We start from the raw sequence: 24313 nt of genomic DNA, 5'->3' as shown, positions 1-24313 counted from the left end.
TATATTAATCCTAAACATTTTGCCAAACATCTCACACAGTCCTATCCTCCTGGTGGAGACCTGTGCCCAGAAGGGCACTTTTTCTAGTTGTATTTTGATTCTGATGTCTTTTTTTTCTCTCCCTTTTTTTTCTTCTTCCTGTGAAGCACTTTGAACTACACTTGTTGTCCGAGTTGTGCTATATATAAATAAAGCTTGATTGATTGATAAGACAGTTCAGAAACCCGTCCACCAGTGACATCATCAATGGGGAATCCAATAATAGGAACTGCAGGCTTTCTAGTCCTGAAAAGTTGAAATGCGATTCAATAATGGAAGCCATCGTTCTCACGATAATACAAATCTAAATATTATTTTAAAAATCATTTTTTTCTTTTTTTAATCTGCATGATGATCTCACTGGAAGAAGGGTTTCTGAACTTCCAACAGCCCTCCTGAGACACAGAGTAGCCTACATTATTTTTCCCCTAATTCTTCATGAACATATAAGCATTCAGTGATTTGGGTGATTTGGAAAAAAAAACCTGGTCCCGTCCCGGGAACAAGATATGCACACGCTCTACAGTGGGGGGGGGGGTATATGGTCAGCACACTCTATAGTAGGGAGGATTATCACAAAAAAAGAAAAAGTGATATTTGAATTAAGTGAAATCACTGAATATACCTTTAATAGTGAGGACCAATTATATGGAGATAGGTTCAAAAATGGTGGAGTTGTCCTTTTAACAATCTGGAGAGTTGGCGAGACCCCGGCCTTTACTGAACAAACACGTCCGGAGCAATGATTCACTCAATCAGAACATAATATAAAGCTGCCTATCTGACACCAATCCTTTTAACAACGCATATCGGTAACTATACACGATGTATGTAGGCTACACATTGTATAGGTGCAGTCAGTGTGTAGGGCAGATGGTATCGCTGTCCCAGAAAACCAGAGAACAGCAGCTTCACCTGACCATGCAGTGGAGAGGTCACCTCACCTATAGTTCCACAGGGAGCGGGTCTAGGACGTGAACAATTCTATCTATCAGAATGAATGCAGGGTGAGGTGGAGGAGGGACGCATAGATGGACAGATACGACCGTAAGGTCCCATGAGGGACATTATATGATGGTCTTCTATCAGAATGAATGCAGGGTGAGGTGGAGGAGGGACGCATAGATGGACAGATACGACCGTAAGGTCCCATGAGGGACATTATATGATGGTCTTCTGGCTCAGTGGTTTTCAACCAGTGGTCCGGGGACCACCAGTGGTCCTTGAGGGGGTTCCAAGGTGGTCCGGGGACCACCAGTGGTCCTTGAGGGGGTTCCAAGGTGGTCCGGGGACCACCAGTGGTCCTTGAGGGGGTTCCAAGGTGGTCCGGGGACCACCAGTGGTCCTTGAGGGGGTTCCAAGGTGGTCCGGGGACCACCAGTGGTCCTTGAGGGGGTTCCAAGGTGGTCCGGGGACCACCAGTGGTCCTTGAGGGGGTTCCAGGTGGTCCGGGGACCACCAGTGGTCCTTGAGGGGGTTCCAGGTGGTCCGGGGACCACCAGTGGTCCTTGAGGGGGTTCCAAGGTGGTCCGGGGACCACCAGTGGTCCTTGAGGGGGTTCCAAGGTGGTCCGGGGACCACCAGTGGTCCTTGAGGGGGTTCCAAGGTGGTCCGGGGACCACCAGTGGTCCTTGAGGGGGTTCCAAGGTGGTCCCCGCATCAGCTAAATGATGATGCTCTTGATAGGCAGCAGATTATTGTTAAACATCTGCATCAATTAATTTACAAGAAGTCTATACAATAAATAGAGTAAATGTAAAATAATTGTTATTTTGATCAGCGTTTGCCTGTTATCTCTCGGTATCGGATCTCTCGGATCAACACTGCATGGAATTGTGGACAAAATCTTATCCGACAACAAAATATTGAAAGTTTCTGGTCTGAGATGATAAATGTCATCAAATGGTGGTTCCGTGACTCAAAATAATGCCAAATAAATAATGGGCCTTGACATGAAAACGGGTTGAAAACCACTGTTCTACTGTATATACAGTAGGTCAGTGGCGTGCACAGAATATCCTAAATGTACCCTGTGGAAAGTTAAAAGTGAAAAGTGTGTGACACGCACGCACACACACACACACACACACACACACACACACACACACACACACACACACACACACACACACACACACACACACACACACACACACACACACACACACAATATTTGAATGTTTCAATGACTTCAATGACTCAAAATCATCATCGTCAAATTATTGGCCACGGAATGCGACCAAAACAAAGAAATCGGCATGAACTCAAGGCTTCATTGATAGAAAATAAGTATTGTTTGGGCTAACATCATAATGTAGATGTGTGCATACGTTGGGGTTACAAGTTGGAGCGCACACACACACACACACACACACACACACACACACACACACACACACGATATTTTAATGTTTCATGCTTTCGCATTCCTCTTTGAACTGCTCTGTGAAGCACTTCCTGCTGCGTTCATGTCATGAAAGGTGCTATATAGTAAGAGAAATCTATTAAAATCTGGGATTTAAATCGTTACCAAGAAATGTCTTCACCAATGTGTTTCTAAAGGTGTCTAATAACATGTACTAAAAGTTTGAAATTCAACTCCCGTGGGAAATTGAGTTATTAGCATAATATGTGACCATACCCTTAACATCCTATATAAGGCAAAAAAGTCCAAATTTCATCATTCTTTAAGTAGCATGTGACATATGAAACTAGGGTGTTTTCATGATTCTGAATCCATTCCAAGCATTAGTTTTGCACAAAAAACACTCCTTGGGAGGAAAACGGCCATAGCCGTCATCACAAACGTGATGAGGTCAGCACATTTGGTCAAGTGGATATGGCCTAATTTAGCCCAAGGAGTGTTATGTTATGGGTATGGTCACATATTATGCTAATAACTCAATAAATCAGATTCCATCGTTGCTGGTTCTTATCCCATTTTGGGCAGGAACCCCTTTTGGTGTTTTAAGCATTATGTAGCTATCGAAAAATAGCAGACCTACAAGCTCATAGCGCGCCACCGAGTGGCGCGCTATGAGCTTGTAGGTCTGCTATTTTTGAAAAATCTTGAAAATGTAGGCCAAATACATATCATTCTGGGGCTCCTTGACATGAACATGTTTGAGAACGACATAGAAACATGTTTCTTTTTTCAGAAAACTTTAGAAGGCTAGAATCAGCCTCAGGTCGAAATGGGTTATATAAGGCGGGAGGAAAGATTTAGGAGTTGCATAATATCCAGGAAGTCATTCAAAATGTGGGCCACCGATAACAACAATCAGAACGCTATAGCTTGTGTTACTCGCTCCTTTCAACAGGCTATTGACAGGTTTTTGTCGCAAGCTGATTTTTATCATGTGGAAAAGTGACATAACTTTTATCCCGTTATGTATTCATAAGTGTTGTTGGCAGTGACTTTTTCTTTTAATGAATACAATGTAATTGTGTCCATTCCGTATATGGTATCCTCCGTTGAGTATGTTAATACAATAGAACTCATACAATCTGTATGGCAGAGTATGTTAATTGCGACCGCAGCTCGCATTGTCTATGAAAACGTGCATTTCCTGTCAGTTAGTTAGTTAGTCCGTCACCCCAGGCATGATCATGCCTCGTGACATCACGTGACATCAGGGATGGAGATCCCCGATGTCATCAATATTGGCCAGCAACTCTACATCTGGCCTCAAACCTCAAACACTTAGATCTCCATATATGGAGCTGACCTGTTACGTTCCATATGTTGATCCCTCCCCATCCAACCTTCCTCTTCAACGTCACCTCTCCATTTGAACTCTAGACGGGCCTGTCCCAAAGTTAGCCGCGAAAACTAGAATTCTCAACAGCCCCGAAAATTGAGGCCCAGCCCTACCTGGGCCCTCATCAAACCCTGTACACTCAAGACAGTACATAATTCATATGTTGATCTGATCCCCCATGCCCTTTCGGGTGAGGTCGCTTCTCGCCCTCAGGCGTCTTACTGGTACTATAACTTATACAATCTGTATGGTAGAGTATGTTAATACAATCTGTATGGTAGAGTATGTTAATACAATATGTATGGTAGAGTATATTGATACAATATAACTTACGCAATATGTATGGTAGAGTATGTTAAAGGGATTGTGACATACGTATGTTGGTTCAAACAAGTGCTCTGATTTTCCTGCTGTTTGTGATGTCACAGCCTGCAAATCCCACATATGTCAATGGGATTTGCCAGCAGATGCCACTGTTTTGCCCGTTTTCATTGCAGCTCAAAAGGCTTCCAAACCCCAGAGAAATCTCCAGACCACAGAAAATCCACTGAATGTTCAAAGTTCAAGTTTTTTGGGTGTAATTGCGGTCAGAAAAATAAAAATTAAAACTTTTTTGTTTTTATTTAAATAAATTAACGTCATGAAACCTTTAATACAATATAACTTGGGGTGGTTGTATTTTGTCAATCGTAAATAAAAATATCAGCACTTTGTGCAGGAAACCTGGTTCAAATCTGGGGTAGAAGAGGAAAGTTACATAGTACAGCTTTAACTTTTTTTGTTTCGTTTTTTGTCATTCTGAACTACTTGATTTGATGCGATATGTAAATGCTTTATCATTAAGCCATTAATTACACAGTCGGACAACATATTACAACACACTATTACACATATTCATGTATATTACTTTATTCAAAAACAAATATATCATTTCTTGAACATTACGGGCCAAAGAACATAGAACTAATTAACAGTAGGGTTACAATACGAGAGGATCAGATGTCAGGGCCAGAAGGTTTTGTAAAGCCTTTTATAATTGGTTGTGTCAAGTGACAATTGTGAGCTTGTAGATCATCTGTTTTCCCTGTGAGGACACCAGCGTGTTAGTCAGGGGAGGATTTTCCAACGGGCCTGTTGGGCTCAGGCCCATGGGCCCCTGAGCTAGGGGGGCCTTTTGCATGACGGTGGCCCAGGGGCCCATCATTTCTAGATCCTATGGTGTTAGTGACAGTAAAATATAGTAGAAAACAAGGGGACAGACATCTCGTATCTCCATGTTTGATCTATTTCTGTGTTTCCATAGAATAACACCCTATTATTTTACTTTGTCGCATGAGCGCGTTACCCCTGTTCTTAATGACTAAAAACAGCAGATCTGCCACAATGTGACGGAATGGAACTGAAACCAAACAAAATGGCCGCCAGTTCAGTGAAACACCAAGGTTCCAACTTCCGAGAATCAAAACGTAACCAGTTCTAGAACCAAAGTTATTTTGGTGGAAAAGCGGTGTCAGAGTGAGTAGACAGGTAGGTTTCTCAAGTGGCCACAGTCCTAGTTACTCTGAGACACAGAGTGAGTAGATAGAAGTGAAATAGTACCATATTATAATGAGCATGAGGACCAATTATATGAGGAGTGGTTGAAAATACTCCCATTAGTAAGAGCTTGTGACTAAATAGTAACTACAGTACATGGGAATGGGATGCAGTGGTACATATAAGGTGTTTCTCCATCTTAGCGGGATGCAGTGGGACATATAAGGTGTTTCTCCATCCTAACGGGATGCAGTGGGACATACGAGGGGTTTCTCCATCCTAACAGGATGCAGTGGGACATACGAGGGGTTTCTCCATCCTAGCGGGATGCAGTGGGACATACGAGGGGTTTCTCCATCCTAGCGGGATGCAGTGGGACATACGAGGGGTTTCTCCATCCTAACAGGATGCAGTGGGACATACGAGGGGTTTCTCCATCCTAACGGGATGCAGTGGGACTTACGAGGGGTTTCTCCATCCTAACGGGATGCAGTGGGACATACGAGGGGTTTCTCCATCCTAACGGGATGCAGTGGGACATACGAGGGGTTTCTCCATCCTAACGGGATGCAGTGGGACTTACGAGGGGTTTCTCCATCCTAACGGGATGCAGTGGGACATACGAGGGGTTTCTCCATCCTAACGGGATGCAGTGGGACATACGAGGGGTTTCTCCATCCTAACGGGATGCAGTGGGACATACGAGGGGTTTCTCCATCCTAACAGGATGCAGTGGGACATACGAGGGGTTTCTCCATCCTAACGGGATGCAGTGGGACATACGAGGGGTTTCTCCATCCTAGCGGGATGCAGTGGGACATACGAGGGGTTTCTCCATCCTAACGGGATGCAGTGGGACATACGAGGGGTTTCTCCATCCTAACGGGATGCAGTGGGACATACGAGGGGTTTCTCCATCCTAACGGGATGCAGTGGGACATACGAGGGGTTTCTCCATCCTAACAGGATGCAGTGGGACATACGAGGGGTTTCTCCATCCTAACAGGATGCAGTGGGACATACGAGGGGTTTCTCCATCCTAACAGGATGCAGTGGGACATACGAGGGGTTTCTCCATCCTAACAGGATGCAGTGGGACATACGAGGGGTTTCTCCATCCTAACGGGATGCAGTGGGACATACGAGGGGTTTCTCCATCCTAACGGGATGCAGTGGGACATACGAGGGGTTTCTCCATCCTAACGGGATGCAGTGGGACATACGAGGGGTTTCTCCATCCTAACGGGATGCAGTGGGACATACGAGGTGTTTCTCCATCCTAACAGGATGCAGTGGGACATACGAGGGGTTTCTCCATCCTAACGGGATGCAGTGGGACATACGAGGGGTTTCTCCATCCTAACGGGATGCAGTGGGACATACGAGGGGTTTCTCCAGCCTAACAGGATGCAGTGGGACATACGAGGGGTTTCTCCATCCTAACAGGATGCAGTGGGACATACGAGGGGTTTCTCCATCCTAACGGGATGCAGTGGGACATACGAGGGGTTTCTCCATCCTAACGGGATGCAGTGGGACATACGAGGGGTTTCTCCATCCTAACGGGATGCAGTGGGACATACGAGGTGTTTCTCCATCCTAACAGGATGCAGTGGGACATACGAGGGGTTTCTCCATCCTAACGGGATGCAGTGGGACATACGAGGGGTTTCTCCATCCTAACGGGATGCAGTGGGACATACGAGGGGTTTCTCCAGCCTAACAGGATGCAGTGGGACATACGAGGGGTTTCTCCATCCTAACAGGATGCAGTGGGACATACGAGGGGTTTCTCCATCCTAACGGGATGCAGTGGGACATACGAGGGGTTTCTCCATCCTAACGGGATGCAGTGGGACATACGAGGGGTTTCTCCATCCTAACGGGATGCAGTGGGACATACGAGGGGTTTCTCCATCCTAACGGGATGCAGTGGGACATACGAGGTGTTTCTCCATCCTAACAGGATGCAGTGGGACATACGAGGGGTTTCTCCATCCTAACGGGATGCAGTGGGACATACGAGGGGTTTCTCCATCCTAACGGAATGCAGTGGGACATACGAGGGGTTTCTCCATCCTAACGGGATGCAGTGGGACATACGAGGGGTTTCTCCATCCTAACGGGATGCAGTGGGACATACGAGGGAGGGGTTTCTCCATCCTGAAGCTCAGTCCAGTTTGCAGATGGTCACGGTGGATCCCACCGCGGTCCAGAACCTGAAGCCTGGATACAGAGGACCGTCAAACGGTTTCTCGTACCTGTGGATGAAATACTCTGTTAGAAGTGAACTGGGTCTCGTACCTCTGGGTCAAATACCGCGTTAGAAGTGAAATTCTACTTGAGTAAACATATTGGCATGGACATATACTTGTCCCCATTAACCCGTGAACACTGTCACTTTGTGCCGTGCTGCGAGCTTGTACATGTCATTTTTTTCTTATTTCTTATTTTAATGTTGAAAGTGTTCCAGGGGGTCCCTAGCTGGTACAAAATATTTTCAGATGAGGGTCTGTGGCCAAATATATATAATTTGAGTCCTTATTGGCACCTAAAGGTTTGAGAACTACTGTACTGATTTAGTAACCTGACTCCGCCAGATGGTGGCAGTAGTGAGTTCCTCCTCCTGCTTCCCATCTGGACTCTCTCGGGCAGAGACGATGTACTCCGAACCGGTTCTGATCAGAGCGATATGGGGCCGTAGATAGAGCCGCTAGAGGCGGGATCAACCGGTTCTGATCAGAGCGATATGGGGCCGTAGATAGAGCCGCTAGAGGCGGATCAACGCCAGACTGGTGACATATTGAAGCTGTGCCACAGCGTGTGTGGCAGCGTGTGTGGCCGAATGGTTTGCGGAGCGGTCTTGATACCGGAAGGTCGCCAGTTCGTATCCCCGGACCGGTGTCATAGAAATTTAGACTGCAAACATATAATAATACCCCTTTGTTGCACTCTGATGTTATCTTATCTGTGACACCCCTGTGGTGCTGGTTGGTTACTTTGTTACTGTCCCAAATTCCTTAGGGCTATGTGGGGGTTGTCTCTTGTGGGAGTGAAACTATAAAGACTGTGAGCCTATGTTAGCTTTTTGAGTCAGACTGGGGTTTTCCGTTGCATTGAATTGGTCATGTAAGTTCTTGACTCCTTACTCGAGTAAATCCTAATATTTCCAAACTATGAATCCTTGTGTTGCCTCATTATTATGTCTTCCTGAGCATGTGTCCCACAGATTGCCATAACACCGGCACGTTAAAATTACCACCGCTGAAGTTCCCTTGAGCAAGGCATTGAACCACTACCATGAAATGTTCTATGAGCAGGGCCTGGCTGTAAACAAGTATCTGATGCTTAGTCCAGTTACCCTGGGTAAATATAGTAACTTTGCTTTGCTTTGCAAAAGTAAACACAACCTAACAAGACTACAACTCGAAATTATGATATGGGAATATCAGATTTTTGTCCCACTGCTTCCGGTTCATCGTTTCTGCGTTTCTGAGAGAGACCAGATGCAGGTAGGAAGAGTGAACGTGTGAGGTCAATACTGCCGCAATCTGGCGGAGTCAGGTTACTGATTTAGGGCACCACGGTCACACCAAAGTTTAATTCTACCTATGAGGGTGGATTCTGCCAATGCTTTTCCTTCATTGAAAAGCATTCGCCGTGTTCTTATAGAAGGCATTTGTAGAATTGGCCTCAGGTCTTAATGGGTTGAAATTAAGACCTTAAAAGGTATATTCAGTGATTTCACTTAATTCAAATATCACTTATTTTTACTTATTTTTTGTATAATCCTCCCTACTATAAAGTGTGCTGACCATATAAGGAGTTCCTCCCTGTCCCCAGTGAGCCCCTGGGGTCAAAAAACCCTAGTTTCGGTTTGGGCTTTGGGCGGCAAAGCTTTCATCCAATCAGGATGAGAGGGGCCTTCCTCCAATCATGATCGAGTGGGGCGGGCCTTGGTGTGTGTGCTGTTGGTCTGTTGTACTTCCCTCACTGTAGAGCGTGTGCATGTGCACATCTTGTTACCAGGGCGGACCGTTTTCTTCCCCCAAATCACCCAAATCACTGAATGCTCCTTTAAAATGTCGATACTCGAGTAAAGCAGTGAAATGTACTTGTACTTGGAACCTACTGTGATTTATTGTGGATACCATTCCCGAATACAAGAACGCTCGCCCCGTGTTAACCCCGGCGACACTCGGAACGGTCACCGCCTGGAATTCCTATTCTAAACGTAACCTCAGTAAGCTATGCCTAAACCCAACCTTATTCCTAAACGTACAACCTCAGTAAAACTATGACTAAACCTCAACTTATTCCAACCCTTAAGGTCTCCACACACCGGGCGCGAATCGGATGCGAATTCTGATTTTTAGCGGCCTTTCTCCATCGGTTTTCCAAAAAACGCGGCCGGTGTGCAACCACCTTTACCGTCAGTAAAACGAAGTAAATGGTAAATGGTGCATTTATATAGCGCCTTTATCCAAGGCGCTTTACAGAGATTGTGCATTACATTCACCCATTCACACACACATTCATACACCGATGGCAGCGGAAACCATGCAAGGCACCAACTAGCACATCGGGAGCAATTAGGGGTTCAGTGTCTTGCTCAAGGACACTTCGACACTAACTCTGGGGGAGCCCGGGTTCGAACTGGCAACCTTACGGTTACCATCCAGGCACTCTACCCCTGAGCCACCGCCGCCCCTGTGGTGGGCGAGGGGTCCACCACGGGTAACAATGGGGGAAAGAGTGTGTTTTGGGGTGAGCGGCGCGCTCGTGTGCGTTCAATGTACTTCTACGGTCATTTTGGATAGCGCCCACCCCCCTATACCTGTGGATGAGCTGGGCCTGGCCGTTGTGTACTGTATGTTATTTTGGATAGCGCGCCCCCCTATACCTGTGAATGAGCTGGGCCTGGGCCTTGGGCGAGCCCAGCAGGGTCTCCTGGCCTCGGTGCCAGAAGGAGAAGCCCGTCCCGGACCAGTACAGGCACCACGACGACGCGTTGCGGCCCAGGCGGCTCTGCTCGTCCGAGCTCTTGCGGTCCAGGTCCTTGTAGGCCACGCCGATGGTTATCTGTGTGTGTGGAGGGGGGGGGGGGGGGATACGTGTGGAGTTGTCATCAACTGAGGGACAGCCAGTGGACAGAAGAGACAGGTATATCTGGCTGAACAGGGTCATTAAGTTGCTGTTATGTTTCTGTCTGTTAATTTATTTTCATTGTCTCCACCAGGCCGAAGGCATGGGGAGAGAGTATGTTTTGCACTCCGTCCGTCCGTGTGTCCGTGTGTCCGTCCGTCCGTCCGTCTGTGAACAGCTAATCTCTGGCACCGTTAACCCGGTTGATGCCAAATTTTGCACACACACTCCCTGGATTCCAACGATGAACCTCTGCCCCAGAATTTCCAGAACGGCCTGTTATAGCGCCACCAGGAGGCCGCTTTGTGCAAAACAAGTTTTTGGACAGTACACCTACAGATTTTGTCCAAACATCACACAAATTGGTACACAGTCTTTCTAGAGCCATTCAACGAAACAGGTCTTTCAGATTTCTCAGACTCCATCCTGATTGGCTAAGATTGGCTTCCAAAGTGCTCAGTTTTAAACAAAATGGTGCAAATCATGAACACATCGAGTGATTTCCGTGAAATTGTGCACGCACATTCCCACTAGGCCGAGGAAGAAATGCCAAATGAACATTTTCAACCCAGCCTCATGGTGGCGCTATAACTGGCCGGAAAGTGTTTTTACCTCTAACTGCATGGATCTGTGGATAACTTTGTATGCAAACTCCCTAGAGGCCAAGGAAAAACCTTTGCCTGGAATTTTTCACATCTGCTCTTTATAGCGCCACCAGGAGGCCGACATATGTAAAACACATTTTCTAATATTACTCCTTCAAATTTTATCCAAATTTCACGCAAATCAGTACACATGCTCTCCATAGTCATGTCGGATCAAGAGGGGTTTGTTTGATTTCTCCTAATCCACCCTCATTGGCTACGATTGGCTTCTAAACTTTTCAGGAGTAGCCCGCTTTGTACCCGTTTTGTACAAATCGCCACAACTACTCAACGCAGCGTCCGATTGCGGTGAAACTGTGCATGCATATTCCTACTAGGCTGAGGAAGAAATGCCACTTGACAGTTTTCAAATCAGCCTCATGGTGGCGCTACAACAGGCCAAGTTGCGTCTCTCTCACTCACACACACACACACACACACACACACACACACACACACACACACACACACACACACACACACGTATTACTCCTAAACATTTTGCCAAACATCACACACACTGGTGGAGACCTGTGCCCAGAAGGGCACTTTTTCTAGTTTATATATAAATAGAGCTGGTCACTGAGCTCTCATTGACTCCAGTGTATTTTATATATAAATAGAGCTGGTCACTGAGCTCTCATTGACTCCAGTGTATTTTATATATAAATAGAGCTGGTCACTGAGCTCTCATTGACTCCAGTGTATTTTATATATAAATAGAGCTGGTCACTGAGCTCTCATTGACTCCAGTGTATTGTATATATAAATAGAGCTGGTCACTGAGCTCTCATTGACTCCAGTGTATTTTATATATATAAATAGAGCTGGTCACTGAGCTCTCATTGACTCCAGTGTATTTTATATATAAATAGAGCTGGTCACTGAGCTCTCATTGACTCCAGTGTATTTTATATATAAATAGAGCTGGTCACTGAGCTCTCATTGACTCCAGTGTATTTTATATATAAATAGAGCTGGTCACTGAGCTCTCATTGACTCCAGTGTATTTTATATATAAATAGAGCTGGTCACTGAGCTCTCATTGACTCCAGTGTATTTTATATATAAATAGAGCTGGTCACTGAGCTCTCATTGACTCCAGTGTATTTACGTGCGCAAGCAGAGCGTGCAAGTCATGTTTTCGGGCAGGTGCGATGTTTGGGGCCAGCACATGTTATGACGTCATATGCTGGCCCCAAGCTGACCGCACAGGTGTGTTTTTGTCATGCTACGAAGCATATGTCCCATGGCGTGATGAAGATATGTACAAATGTCCCTTAGAATGCACGTGATATGATGTCATACGGACATACGGAAGCTGACCGTGCAGGTATGTTTTCCGTGAATCGTGATTTAGATTATGTACCAATGCCAGGGTATAATTGGTTGACGATGATGATACGTTTCAGTGTCAATTGACCCAGCCGATTACATTATACCACCAACCACTCAGAAAAGTAAATATACATACATATATACATGTACACACATATGGACACATGAGCATAATGACGTGTTAAATATATGTACCAGTGCCAGGGTATAGTTGACGGTGACTTAACGATGACGTGTTCCAGTGTGACGTCAAACAAGCTTATAAGTAATTACCATCATAATCTTTCAACACTAGTGCGTGCTCTGCTTGCGCACTAGTAGGCCATTTATGGCCTACTAGTGTGCAATAAGCAAGTAGACACTCGACAGAGTGCAGTTACATTATTACATTACATTACAGTCATTTAGCAGACGCTTTTATCCAAAGCGACTTACAATAAGTGTATTCAACATAGGTAGGGAACAAAAACTACTAATCACCAGAAGTCTTTAGTGCATTTTCTGCAAAAACAAGCAACCAAGAGTAAGGTAAAAGTGCAATATATCAGCTACCTATTTCCTTAAACAGATGAGACAAAATAGCTAAATCAAATGAGCATGAGCTAAAACAATTAAGTGTATCGACTAAACAAGATCCAATAAACAATACAACAATAGAAAACAAGCGTTCGTACAACTAGTTAACAACAAGTAGGTCAGGCAGAGAGGAAGGGTAGTGTTTCCTGAAGAGGTGGGTTTTCAACCTGCGGCGAAATATGGGCAGTGACTCTGCTGTCCTAACATCAGTGGGAAGTTCATTCCACCACTGTGGGGCCAGAACAGAAAAGAGTCGTGACCGTGTGGATCGGCCAGAAGGACCCTTGAGTGACGAGGCAATCAGTCGCCCCGAGGTGGCAGACCGAAGTGGTCGGGCAGGGGTGTAGGCATCGACCATAGCCCGGAGGTAGGAAGGAGCTGTTCCTTTCACTGCCCTATAGGCTAACACCAGGGTTTTGAACTGGATGCGAGCCGCTACGGGGAGCCAGTGTAGAGAACGGAGAAGGATGGTTGTGTGGGAGAACTTGGGGCGGTTGAACACCAGACGAGCCGCAGCTTTCTGAACAAGCTCCAGAGGTCTGATGGCAGATGCCGGAGCACCAGCAAGGAGGGAGTTGCAGTAGTCCAGGCGGGAGATGACGAGAGCCTGGATGAGCACCTGGGCTGCCTTCTCCGTGAGGAAGGGGCGAATCCTCCTGATGTTGTAGAGGAGGAATCTGCAGGACCTTGTCACTGATGCGATGTTTGCAGAGAACGTCAGTTGATCGTCCAGGGTCACACCCAGATTTTTCGCAGTCGGAGTTGAGGTCACCACAGCATTATCAATGGTGATGGCCATGTCTCGGTGCGGACAGCCCTTCCCCGGGAGGAACATCAGCTCGGTCTTGTCCAGGTTGAGCTTCAGGTGGTTTGTCGACATCCACGCCGAGATGTCAGCCAGACAAGCAGCAATGCGTGCCTCCACTTGGGTATCAGAGGGGGGGAATGAGAGGATCAGCTGGGTGTCATCGGCATAGCAGTGGTAGGAAAAGCCATGGGAGTGGATGACAGCACCCAGAGATGTAGTGTAGAGAGAGAAAAGAAGAGGACCCAGAACCGAGCCTTGGGGAACCCCAGTTGTGAGCCTGTGTGGTTCTGACACAGACCCTCTCAGCATCACCTGGTAGGAGCGACCCGTCAGGTAGGATGCAAACAGGGAGAGTGCAGAGCCTGAGACACCCATCCCCTCGAGGGTGGAGAGGAGGATCTGATGGTTCACCGTGTCGAACACTGCAGACAGGTCCAGGAGTATCAGGACGGAGGAGAGAGAGTTCGCTCTAGCGGCATGGAGCGACTCCGTCACTGCCAGCAGGGCAGTCTCTGTCGAGTGACCCACTTTGAACCCAGACTGGTTGGAGTCCAGGAGGTTGTTCTGGTGGAGATAGGAGGACAGTTGTTTAAAGACAGCACGTTCGAGAGTTTTAGATAGGAAGGATAGAAGGGAAACCGGTCTGTAGTTCTTGATCTCAGAGGGGTCAAGTGTCGGTTTCTTCAGGAGGGGGGTGACTCTGGCAGTCTTGAAAGTAGAGGGAAAGTAGCCAGATGTCAGAGAGGTGTTAATAAGGTGGGTTAAGAAGGGAAGAAGTTCAGGTGCAATAGACTGCAACAGAGTGGATGGGACCGGGTCCAGAGAGCATGAGGTGGGGCGACTAGAGGTAACAAGGAGAAGGACCTCGTTAGGGGAGAGGGGAGAGAAGTGGGATAGAGAGGGGATGGGGGGGGGGGGGGGAGAGGAGTAGATGAAGGTAGAGAGGGGGGGGTGGCAGGCAGACGGGTGTGGGTAGTGCGCAGGGCACCAGCCGGGGGAGGAGGGAAGGAGGATCGGATATCGTTCACCTTCTTGTCAAAGAAGTTGGCGAAATCGTCAGGGAGGAGGGACGAGGAGGGAGGAGGGGGTGGTGGTTGTAGGAGAGAGGAGAAAGTTTCTAGTTTATGTATAAATAGAGCTGGTTACTGAGCTCTCATTGACTCCAGTGCATTCTGCCGAACTTCCGGGTATAGTTTGGCTCCCGTGGTGCGACAAATCTGCCGTCTGGAATTGCGTGATGGCAAAAAAGACGTTGGTGACCTTACGGTGACCTTTGACCTTACCTCCATTTCATACACCTCGGTTCCTAGAAGGAAACACGGAACACCACATCCTGTCTGCTAACCATGTGACATTTAACCCTTTCATTTACACACTGTGCCTTTGGTCTGCCTGCCTGTCTGCCTGTCTGCCTGCCTGCCTGTCTGTCTGTCTGTCTGTCTGTCTGTCTGTCTGTCTGTCTGTCTGTCTGCCTGCCTGCCTGCCTGCCTGCCTGCCTGCCTGCCTGTCTCTCTCTCTCTGTCTCTCTCTCTGTCGCTCCGTCTCTCACATATGATCCTATAGATGACTATTTCTATGTATGTGATGTATAACCATGTGTTGTTCTATTGTTCTATTTCTATGTATGTGATGTATAACCATGTGTTGTTCTATTGTTCTATTTCTATGTATGTGATGTATCACCATGTGTTGTTCTATTGTTCTATTTCTATGTATGTGATGTATCACCATGTGGTGTTCTATTGTTCTATTTCTATGTATGTGATGTATCACCATGTGGTGTTCTATTCTATTTCTATGTATGTGATGTATCACCATGTGTTGTTCTATTGTTCTATTTCTATGTATGTGATGTATCACCATGTGTTGTTCTATTGTTCTATTTCTATGTATGTGATGTATCACCATGTGTTGTTCTATTGTTATATTTCTATGTATGTGATGTATAACCATGTGTTGTTATATTGTTCTATTTCTATGTATGTGATGTATCACCATGTGTTGTTCTATTGTTCTATTTCTATGTATGTGATGTATCACCATGTGGTGTTCTATTGTTCTATTTCTATGTATGTGATGTATCACCATGTGTTGTTCTATTGTTCTATTTCTATGTATGTGATGTATCACCATGTGTTGTTCTATTGTTCTATTTCTATGTATGTGATGTATCACCATGTGGTGTTCTATTGTTCTATTTCTATGTATGTGATGTATCACCATGTGTTGTTCTATTGGTCTATTTCTATGTATGTGATGTATCACCATGTGTTGTTCTATTGTTCTATTTCTATGTATGTGATGTATCACCATGTGTTGTTCTTGCTTACTGTAAATCTCTCTGGATTAAGAGTGTCTGATAAACGCCTACATTGTGTATATCCCCCCCCCCCCCCTTCCCCCGCAGCCCCTCCCCCTGTAGACCTCGGGGTGGAGGTCCTGTATCTCCGCCTCCTGGAGGCCGAGGCTGCAGCCCAGAACGTGAGCAGAGAGCTGGGCCGAGTTCTGGAGCAGCTGCTGAGCCACAGCCAGAACCTGACCCTACCAGGTAGGGCATTAAGCTGAGCCAGAACCAGAACCTCACCCTACCAGGTAGGGCATTAAGCTGAGCCACAACCAGAACCTGACCCTACCAGGTAGGGCATTAAGCTGAGCCACAACCAGAACCTCACCCTGCCAGGTAGGGCATTAAGCTGAGCCACAACCAGAACCTGACCCTGCCAGGTAGGGCATTAAGCTGAACCAGAACCAGAACCTCACCCTACCAGGTAGGGCATTAAGCTGAGCCACAACCAGAACCTGACCCTACCAGGTAGGGCATTAAGCTGAGCCACAACCAGAACCTCACCCTGCCAGGTAGGGCATTAAGCTGAGCCACAACCAGAACCTGACCCTACCAGGTAGGGCATTAAGCTGAGCCACAACCAGAACCTCACCCTGCCAGGTAGGGCATTAAGCTGAGCCACAACCAGAACCAGAACCTCACCCTACCAGGTAGGGCATTAAGCTGAGCCACAACCAGAACCAGAACCTCACCCTACCAGGTAGGGCATTAAGCTGAGCCACAACCAGAACCAGAACCTCACCCTACCAGGTAGGGCATTAAGCTGAGCCACAACCAGAACCAGAACCTCATCCTGCCAGGTAGGGCATTAAGCTGAGCCACAACCAGAACCTCACCCTACCAGGTAGGGCATTAAGCTGAGCCACAACCAGAACCTGACCCTGCCAGGTAGGGCATTAAGCTGAGCCACAACCAGAACCAGAACCTCATCCTGCCAGGTAGGGCATTAAGCTGAGCCACAACCAGAACCAGAACCTCATCCTGCCAGGTAGGGCATTAAGCTGAGCCACAACCAGAACCTCACCCTACCAGGTAGGGCATTAAGCTGAGCCACAACCAGAACCTCACCCTACCAGGTAGGGCATTAAGCTGAGCCACAACCAGAACCTCACCCTGCCAGGTAGGGCATTAAGCTGAGCCACAACCAGAACCTCATCCTGCCAGGTAGGGCATTAAGCTGAGCCACAACCAGAACCTCATCCTGCCAGGTAGGGCATTAAGCTGAGCCACAACCAGAACCTCACCCTACCAGGTAGGGCATTAAGCTGAGCCACAACCAGAACCTCATCCTGCCAGGTAGGGCATTAAGCTGAGCCACAACCAGAACCTCATCCTGCCAGGTAGGGCATTAAGCTGAGCCACAACCAGAACCAGAACCTCACCCTACCAGGTAGGGCATTAAGCTGAGCCACAACCAGAACCAGAACCTCACCCTACCAGGTAGGGCATTAAGCTGAGCCAGAACCAGAACCTCACCGACACCCTGCCAGGTAGGGTTAAGATTAAAACCCATTCTGGGGCAGGAACCCCTTTTGGTGTTTATAGCATTATGTTATACTTTAGCCATTTAAAAATAGCAAATCTACAAGCTCGAAGCGCGGAACCGAGTGCCGCGCCACGAGCTTGTAGGTCTGCTGTTTTTGAAAAAAACGTGAAAATGCGGCGCAAATCTTTGAATATATATATATATTCTTTCAGAACGTTTTTAACTCAAAGCCTTGCTTCTTTGGGGTTCCTGGAACAACATATGTTCAGATGGGGGTCGGTGGCCAAATACATATAATTCTGGGGGTCCTCGACATAGAAACATGGGGTTTTAACCCTGTGAGAACCACTGATATAGAAACATGGGGTTTTTACCCTGTGAGAACCACTGACATAGAAACATGAGGTTTAACCCTGTGAGAACCACTGACATAGAAACATGGGGTTTTAACCCTGTGAGAACCACTGATATAGAAACATAGGGTTTTAACCCTGTGAGAACCACTGATATAGAAACATGGGGTTTTAACCCTGTGAGAACCACTGATATAGAAACATGGGGTTTTAACCCTGTGAGAACCACTGATATAGAAACATGAAGTTTTAACCCTGTGAGAACCACTGACATAGAAACATGGGGTTTTAACCCTGTGAGAACCACTGACATAGAAACATGGGGTTTTAACCCTGTGAGAACCACTGATATAGAAACATGGGGTTTTAACCCTGTGAGAACCACTGACATAGAAACATGGGGTTTAACCCTGTGACAACCACTGACATAGAAACATGGGGTTTAACCCTGTGAGAACCACTGACATAGAAACATGGGGTTTTAACCCTGTGAGAACCACTGACATAGAAACATGGGGTTTTAACCCTGTGAGTACCACTGACATAGAAACATGAGGTTTTAACCCTGTGAGAACCACTGATATAGAAACATGGGGTTTTAACCCTGTGAGAACCACTGACAGAAACATGAGGTTTAACCCTGTGAGAACCACTGACATAGAAACATGGGGTTTTAACCCTGTGAGAACCACTGATATAGAAACATGGGGTTTTAACCCTGTGAGAACCACTGATATAGAAACATGAGGTTTAACCCTGTGAGAACCACTGACATAGAAACATAGGGTTTAACCCTGTGAGAACCACTGACATAGAAACATGAGGTTTTAACCCTGTGAGAACCACTGATATAGAAACATGGGGTTTTAACCCTGTGAGAACCACTGACATAGAAACATGAGGTTTAACCCTGTGAGAACCACTGACATAGAAACATGGGGTTTTAACCCTGTGAGAACCACTGATATAGAAACATGGCGTTTTAACCCTGTGAGAACCACTGATATAGAAACATAGGGTTTTAACCCTGTGAGAACCACTGATATAGAAACATGGGGTTTTAACCCTGTGAGAACCACTGATATAGAAACATGGGGTTTTAACCCTGTGAGAACCACTGATATAGAAACATGGGGTTTTAACCCTGTGAGAACCACTGACATAGAAACATGGGGTTTTAACCCTGTGAGAACCACTGACATAGAAACATGAGGTTTAACCCTGTGAGAACCACTGACATAGAAACATGGGGTTTTAACCCTGTGAGAACCACTGATATAGAAACATGGGGTTTTAACCCTGTGAGAACCACTGACATGGAAACATGGGGTTTAACCCTGTGACAACCACTGACATAGAAACATGGGGTTTAACCCTGTGAGAACCACTGACATAGAAACATGGGGTTTAACCCTGTGAGAACCACTGACATAGAAACATGGGGTTTTAACCCTGTGAGTACCACTGACATAGAAACATGGGGTTTAACCCTGTGAGAACCACTGACATAGAAACATGGGGTTTTAACCCTGTGAGAACCACTGATATAGAAACATGGGGTTTTAACCCTGTGAGAACCACTGATATAGAAACATGGGGTTTTAACCCTATGAGAACCACTGATATAGAAACATGGGGTTTTAACCCTGTGAGAACCACTGACATATAAACATGGGGTTTTAACCCTGTGAGAACCACTGACATAGAAACATGGGGTTTAACCCTGTGAGAACCACTGACATAGAAACATGGGGTTTAACCCTGTGAGAACCACTGACATAGAAACATGGGGTTTAACCCTGTGACAACCACTGACATAGAAAAATGGGGTTTAACCCTGTGAGAACCACTGACATAGAAACATGGGGTTTTAACCCTGTGAGAACTGAGAACCACTGACATAGAAACATGGGGTTTTAACCCTGTGAGAACCACTGACATAGAAACATGGGGTTTTAACCCTGTGAGAACCACTGACATAGAAACATGGGGTTTTAACCCTGTGAGAACCACTGATATAGAAACATGGGGTTTTAACCCTGTGAGAACCACTGACATAGAAACATGAGGTTTAACCCTGTGAGAACCACTGACATAGAAACATGGGGTTTTAACCCTGTGAGAACCACTGACATAGAAACATGGGGGTTTAACCCTGTGAGAACCACTGACATAGAAACATGGGGTTTAACCCTGTGACAACCACTGACATAGAAACATGGGGTTTAACCCTGTGAGAACCACTGACATAGAAACATGGGGTTTTAACCCTGTGAGAACTGAGAACCACTGACATAGAAACATGGGGTTTAACCCTGTGAGAACCACTGACATAGAAACATGAGGTTTAACCCTGTGAGAACCACTGACATAGAAACATGGGGTTTTAACCCTGTGAGAACCACTGACATAGAAACATGAGGTTTAACCCTGTGAGAACCACTGACATAGAAACATGAGGTTTAACCCTGTGAGAACCACTGACATAGAAACATGGGGTTTTAACCCTGTGAGAACCACTGACATAGAAACATGAGGTTTAACCCTGTGAGAACCACTGACATAGAAACATAAGGTTTAACCCTGTGAGAACCACTGACATAGAAACATGAGGTTTAACCCTGTGAGAACCACTGACATAGAAACATGGGGGTTTAACCCTGTGAGAACCACTGACATAGAAACATGGGGGTTTAACCCTGTGAGAACCACTGACACAGAAACATGGGGGTTTAACCCTGTGAGAACCACTGACACAGAAACATGGGGGTTTAACCCTGTGAGAACCACTGACATAGAAACATGGGGTTTTAACCCTGTGAGAACCACTGACATAGAAACATGGGGTTTAACCCTGTGAGAACCACTGACATAGAAACATAGGGTTTAACCCTGTGAGAACCACTGACATAGAAACATGGGGTTTTAACCCTGTGAGAACCACTGACATAGAAACATGGGGTTTTAACCCTGTGAGAACCACTGACATAGAAACATGGGGTTTAACCCTGTGAGAACCACTGACATAGAAACATGGGGTTTTAACCCTGTGAGAACCACTGATATAGAAACATGGGTTTTTTATGTTAGAAGACATGTAGAATCGTCGTCAGGTCTAAATGGGTTAAGCAACTAGTCGACTAGTAACTAAGTTAACTAGTCGACTAGTAACTAAGTTAACTAGTTGGGTAAGTTAACTAGTTGGGTTAGTTAACTAGTCGACTAGTAAATCCACTAGTCGACCCTGTTGGTACTGTTGGTACGAGTTTTTTTCTCGATTTTGTAGGCCTCAAGATCAGGTAGATTATAGTTATAGTCACCAATGTACACAGTTTTTAAATGTACAAATATTTATTTCCAAAAACCATAAACAAAAAACCTTTTTTGGAAATAAATATTTGTACATTTAATTTGTTTCATTGAATTGTTTTACATATTAGGTAGTTAAACAACTAGGCAACTAGTCAACTAGTAAAACTGACTAGAAGTGAATGCCCTACTGCCAGGTCCCAGGACCCAGAGCCACAACCTCACCCAACCTGGCAACCACAGCCTCACCCAACCTGGCAACCAGACTGCCGGCAGCAGCAACACGTCTACGCCAGGAGACATGCTGTCAGTGGTGGGCGGGGCCCGGCTACAGATCGACGCCCACTTCTACCTGCCTCACCTGTCACTCAACGAGGACAGCCTGACCCCCAACGTGGTGCTGGGGGGGGCGCGCACTGGAGGTACGCACACACACACACATATGCACGCACACACGCACGCACACACAAATACACGCATACACGCCCGTGCGCACACACACACACACACACACACATGGCCGGTTAAAGGACAACTTTAGTTTTTTTCAACCAAGGTTCATGTTTTAGGTTGTTATTAGAAAGTAAAATATGGGCGTTATTTTTTTTTCATTTGCTGCTTTCTTTTGTTTTAGGGATTTTAGCTGGAGATAACCCTTCCTCCTCACGTGAACGCGCATCAGCAAGGGGAAGGGCTAAGGGCCATGGAGAAGGGGGGAATTGGGAAAGGGCCTAAGTGTTCAGGAGAGGAGAAAACAAGACTAACTGTTCAGGAGAGGAGAAAACAAGGCTAAGTGTTCAGGAGAAAACAAGACTAACTGTTCAGGAGAGGAGAAAACAAGACTAGCTGTTCAGGAGAGGAGGAAACAAGGCTAAGTGTTCAGGAGAGGAGAAAACAAGACTAGCTGTTCAGGAGAGGAGAAAACAAGGCTAACTGTTCAGGAGAGGAGAAAACAAGACTAACTGTTCAGGAGAGGAGAAAACAAGACTAGCTGTTCAGGAGAGGAGAAAACAAGACTAGCTGTTCAGGAGAGGAGAAAACAAGACTAAGTGTCCGTGGCCCGTAGCACTTGCCCTAGCCTAGCCCCTTAGATAGCACATTATGTAGACTTAGATAGTATTTTAAACAGACTTATAGCTTGTTACGTAGACAGCTCTAGAATTGCACTTTATGTAGTCATAGCACTTTATAGTACACATGTATAATATATTATATAGTATAGTATGTATAGTTTACATAGATACTCCACTGTTACGTTCTTAGTCTACGCATGATTCATGATAACTACTTTTTATATATGTGATGTATGCCATGCTTTTGTTATTGCTTAATGTAAGTCGCTCTGGATTAAGAGCGTCTGCTAAATGCCTAAATTGTAAATTGTAAATTGTAAAACAAGACTAAGTGTTCAGGAGAAAACAAGACTAAGTGTTCAGGAGAAAACAAGACTAAGTGTTCAGGAGAGGAGAAAACAAGACAAAGTGTTCAGGAGAGGAGAAAACAAGACAAAGTGTTCAGGAGAGGAGAAAACAAGACAAAGTGTTCAGGAGAGGAGAAAACAAGACAAAGTGTTCAGGAGAGGAGAAAACAAGACTAAGTGTTCAGGAGAAAACAAGACTAAGTGTTCAGGAGAGGAGAAAACATGACTAAGTGTTCAGGAGAGGAGAAAACAAGACAACGTGTTCAGGAGAGGAGAAAACAAGACAAAGTGTTCAGGAGAGGAGAAAACAAGACTAACTGTTCAGGAGAGGAGAAAACAAGACTAGCTGTTCAGGAGAGGAGAAAACAAGACTAGCTGTTCAGGAGAGGAGAAAACAAGACTAACTGTTCAGGAGAGGAGAAAACAAGACTAACTGTTCAGGAGAGGAGAAAACAAGACTAACTGTTCAGGAGAGGAGACAACAAGACTAGCTGTTCAGGAGAGGAGAAAACAAGACTAAGTGTTCAGGAGAGGAGAAAACAAGACTAGCTGTTCAGGAGAGGAGAAAACAAGACTAGCTGTTCAGGAGAGGAGACAACAAGACTAACTGTTCAGGAGAGGAGAAAACAAGGCTAAGTGTTCAGGAGAGGAGAAAACAAGACTAGCTGTTCAGGAGAGGAGAAAACAAGACTAAGTGTTCAGGAGAGGAGAAAACAAGACTAAGTGTTCAGGAGAGGAGAAAACAAGACTAGCTGTTCAGGAGAGGAGAAAACAAGACAAAGTGTTCAGGAGAGGAGAAAACAAGACTAAGTGTTCAGGAGAGGAGAAAACAAGACTAACTGTTCAGGAGAGGAGAAAACAAGACAAAGTGTTCAGGAGAGGAGAAAACAAGACAAAGTGTTCAGGAGAGGAGAAAACAAGACTAACTGTTCAGGAGAGGAGAAAACAAGACTAAGTGTTCAGGAGAGGAGAAAAAAGACTAAGTGTTCAGGAGAGGAGAAAACAAGACTAAGTGTTCAGGAGAAAACAAGACTAAGTGTTCAGGAGAGGAGAAAAACTGTTTTATTTTACTAGTCCTTACCCGTTGAAATAATGAACGCCAAATGATGTACAGTATGGGTACAGTGAGGTAACAGATCCTATTATTGATGTATGTATTTTGAGGCCTAATCAGTCGGGTGAACTCATTGACCGGTATGTTCCGCTGAGACCCCTCAGGTCAGCTGACCGACCCCCAAAAACCAAATGCTACCTCTTGAGCCACAGTCGCCCCAGTTGAGTTGCCCCAGTTGAGTTGAGTTGGTGGTTGGGATATGTGCTATATGAATACAGTTTGAGTTGAGTTGGTGGTTGTGATAGGTGCTATATGAATACAGTTTGAGTTGAGTTGGGGTGAGTTGGTGTCAGGCACTGGATGCATACGTTGATTAGACATACCTACAAATGTGTAGGCCCCTCCCACTGATGTAGTTAGCCAATTACAATGGCAAGTCACCCCTGTGATCATGTGTAAGTAATGTATCCCCAGAAAGCATGTTTTTGCAACAAACGTTT

At 45.8% G+C, this 24313-nt stretch overlaps 1 protein-coding gene across 1 annotated transcript in view; it reads left to right on the top strand.

The window, feature by feature from the left end:
• The window catches only part of LOC306918448 (alpha-1,3-mannosyl-glycoprotein 4-beta-N-acetylglucosaminyltransferase B-like), an 88649-nt gene that overhangs the window by 18738 nt on the left and 45598 nt on the right, over window positions 1-24313 (top strand). Inside the window, exons 2-3 of the mRNA XM_079531349.1 lie at window positions 16255-16395; window positions 21537-21761. Coding sequence (XP_079387475.1) covers window positions 16255-16395; window positions 21537-21761 — 366 coding nt within the window. The remainder of the gene's footprint in view (window positions 1-16254; window positions 16396-21536; window positions 21762-24313) is intronic.

Source organism: Electrona antarctica (genome assembly GCF_951216825.1).
Source record: "Electrona antarctica genome assembly, contig: scaffold_266, whole genome shotgun sequence".
In the NCBI taxonomy this organism is placed as follows: domain Eukaryota; kingdom Metazoa; phylum Chordata; class Actinopteri; order Myctophiformes; family Myctophidae; genus Electrona; species Electrona antarctica.
This window is presented reverse-complemented; position numbering and strand designations above follow the sequence as displayed.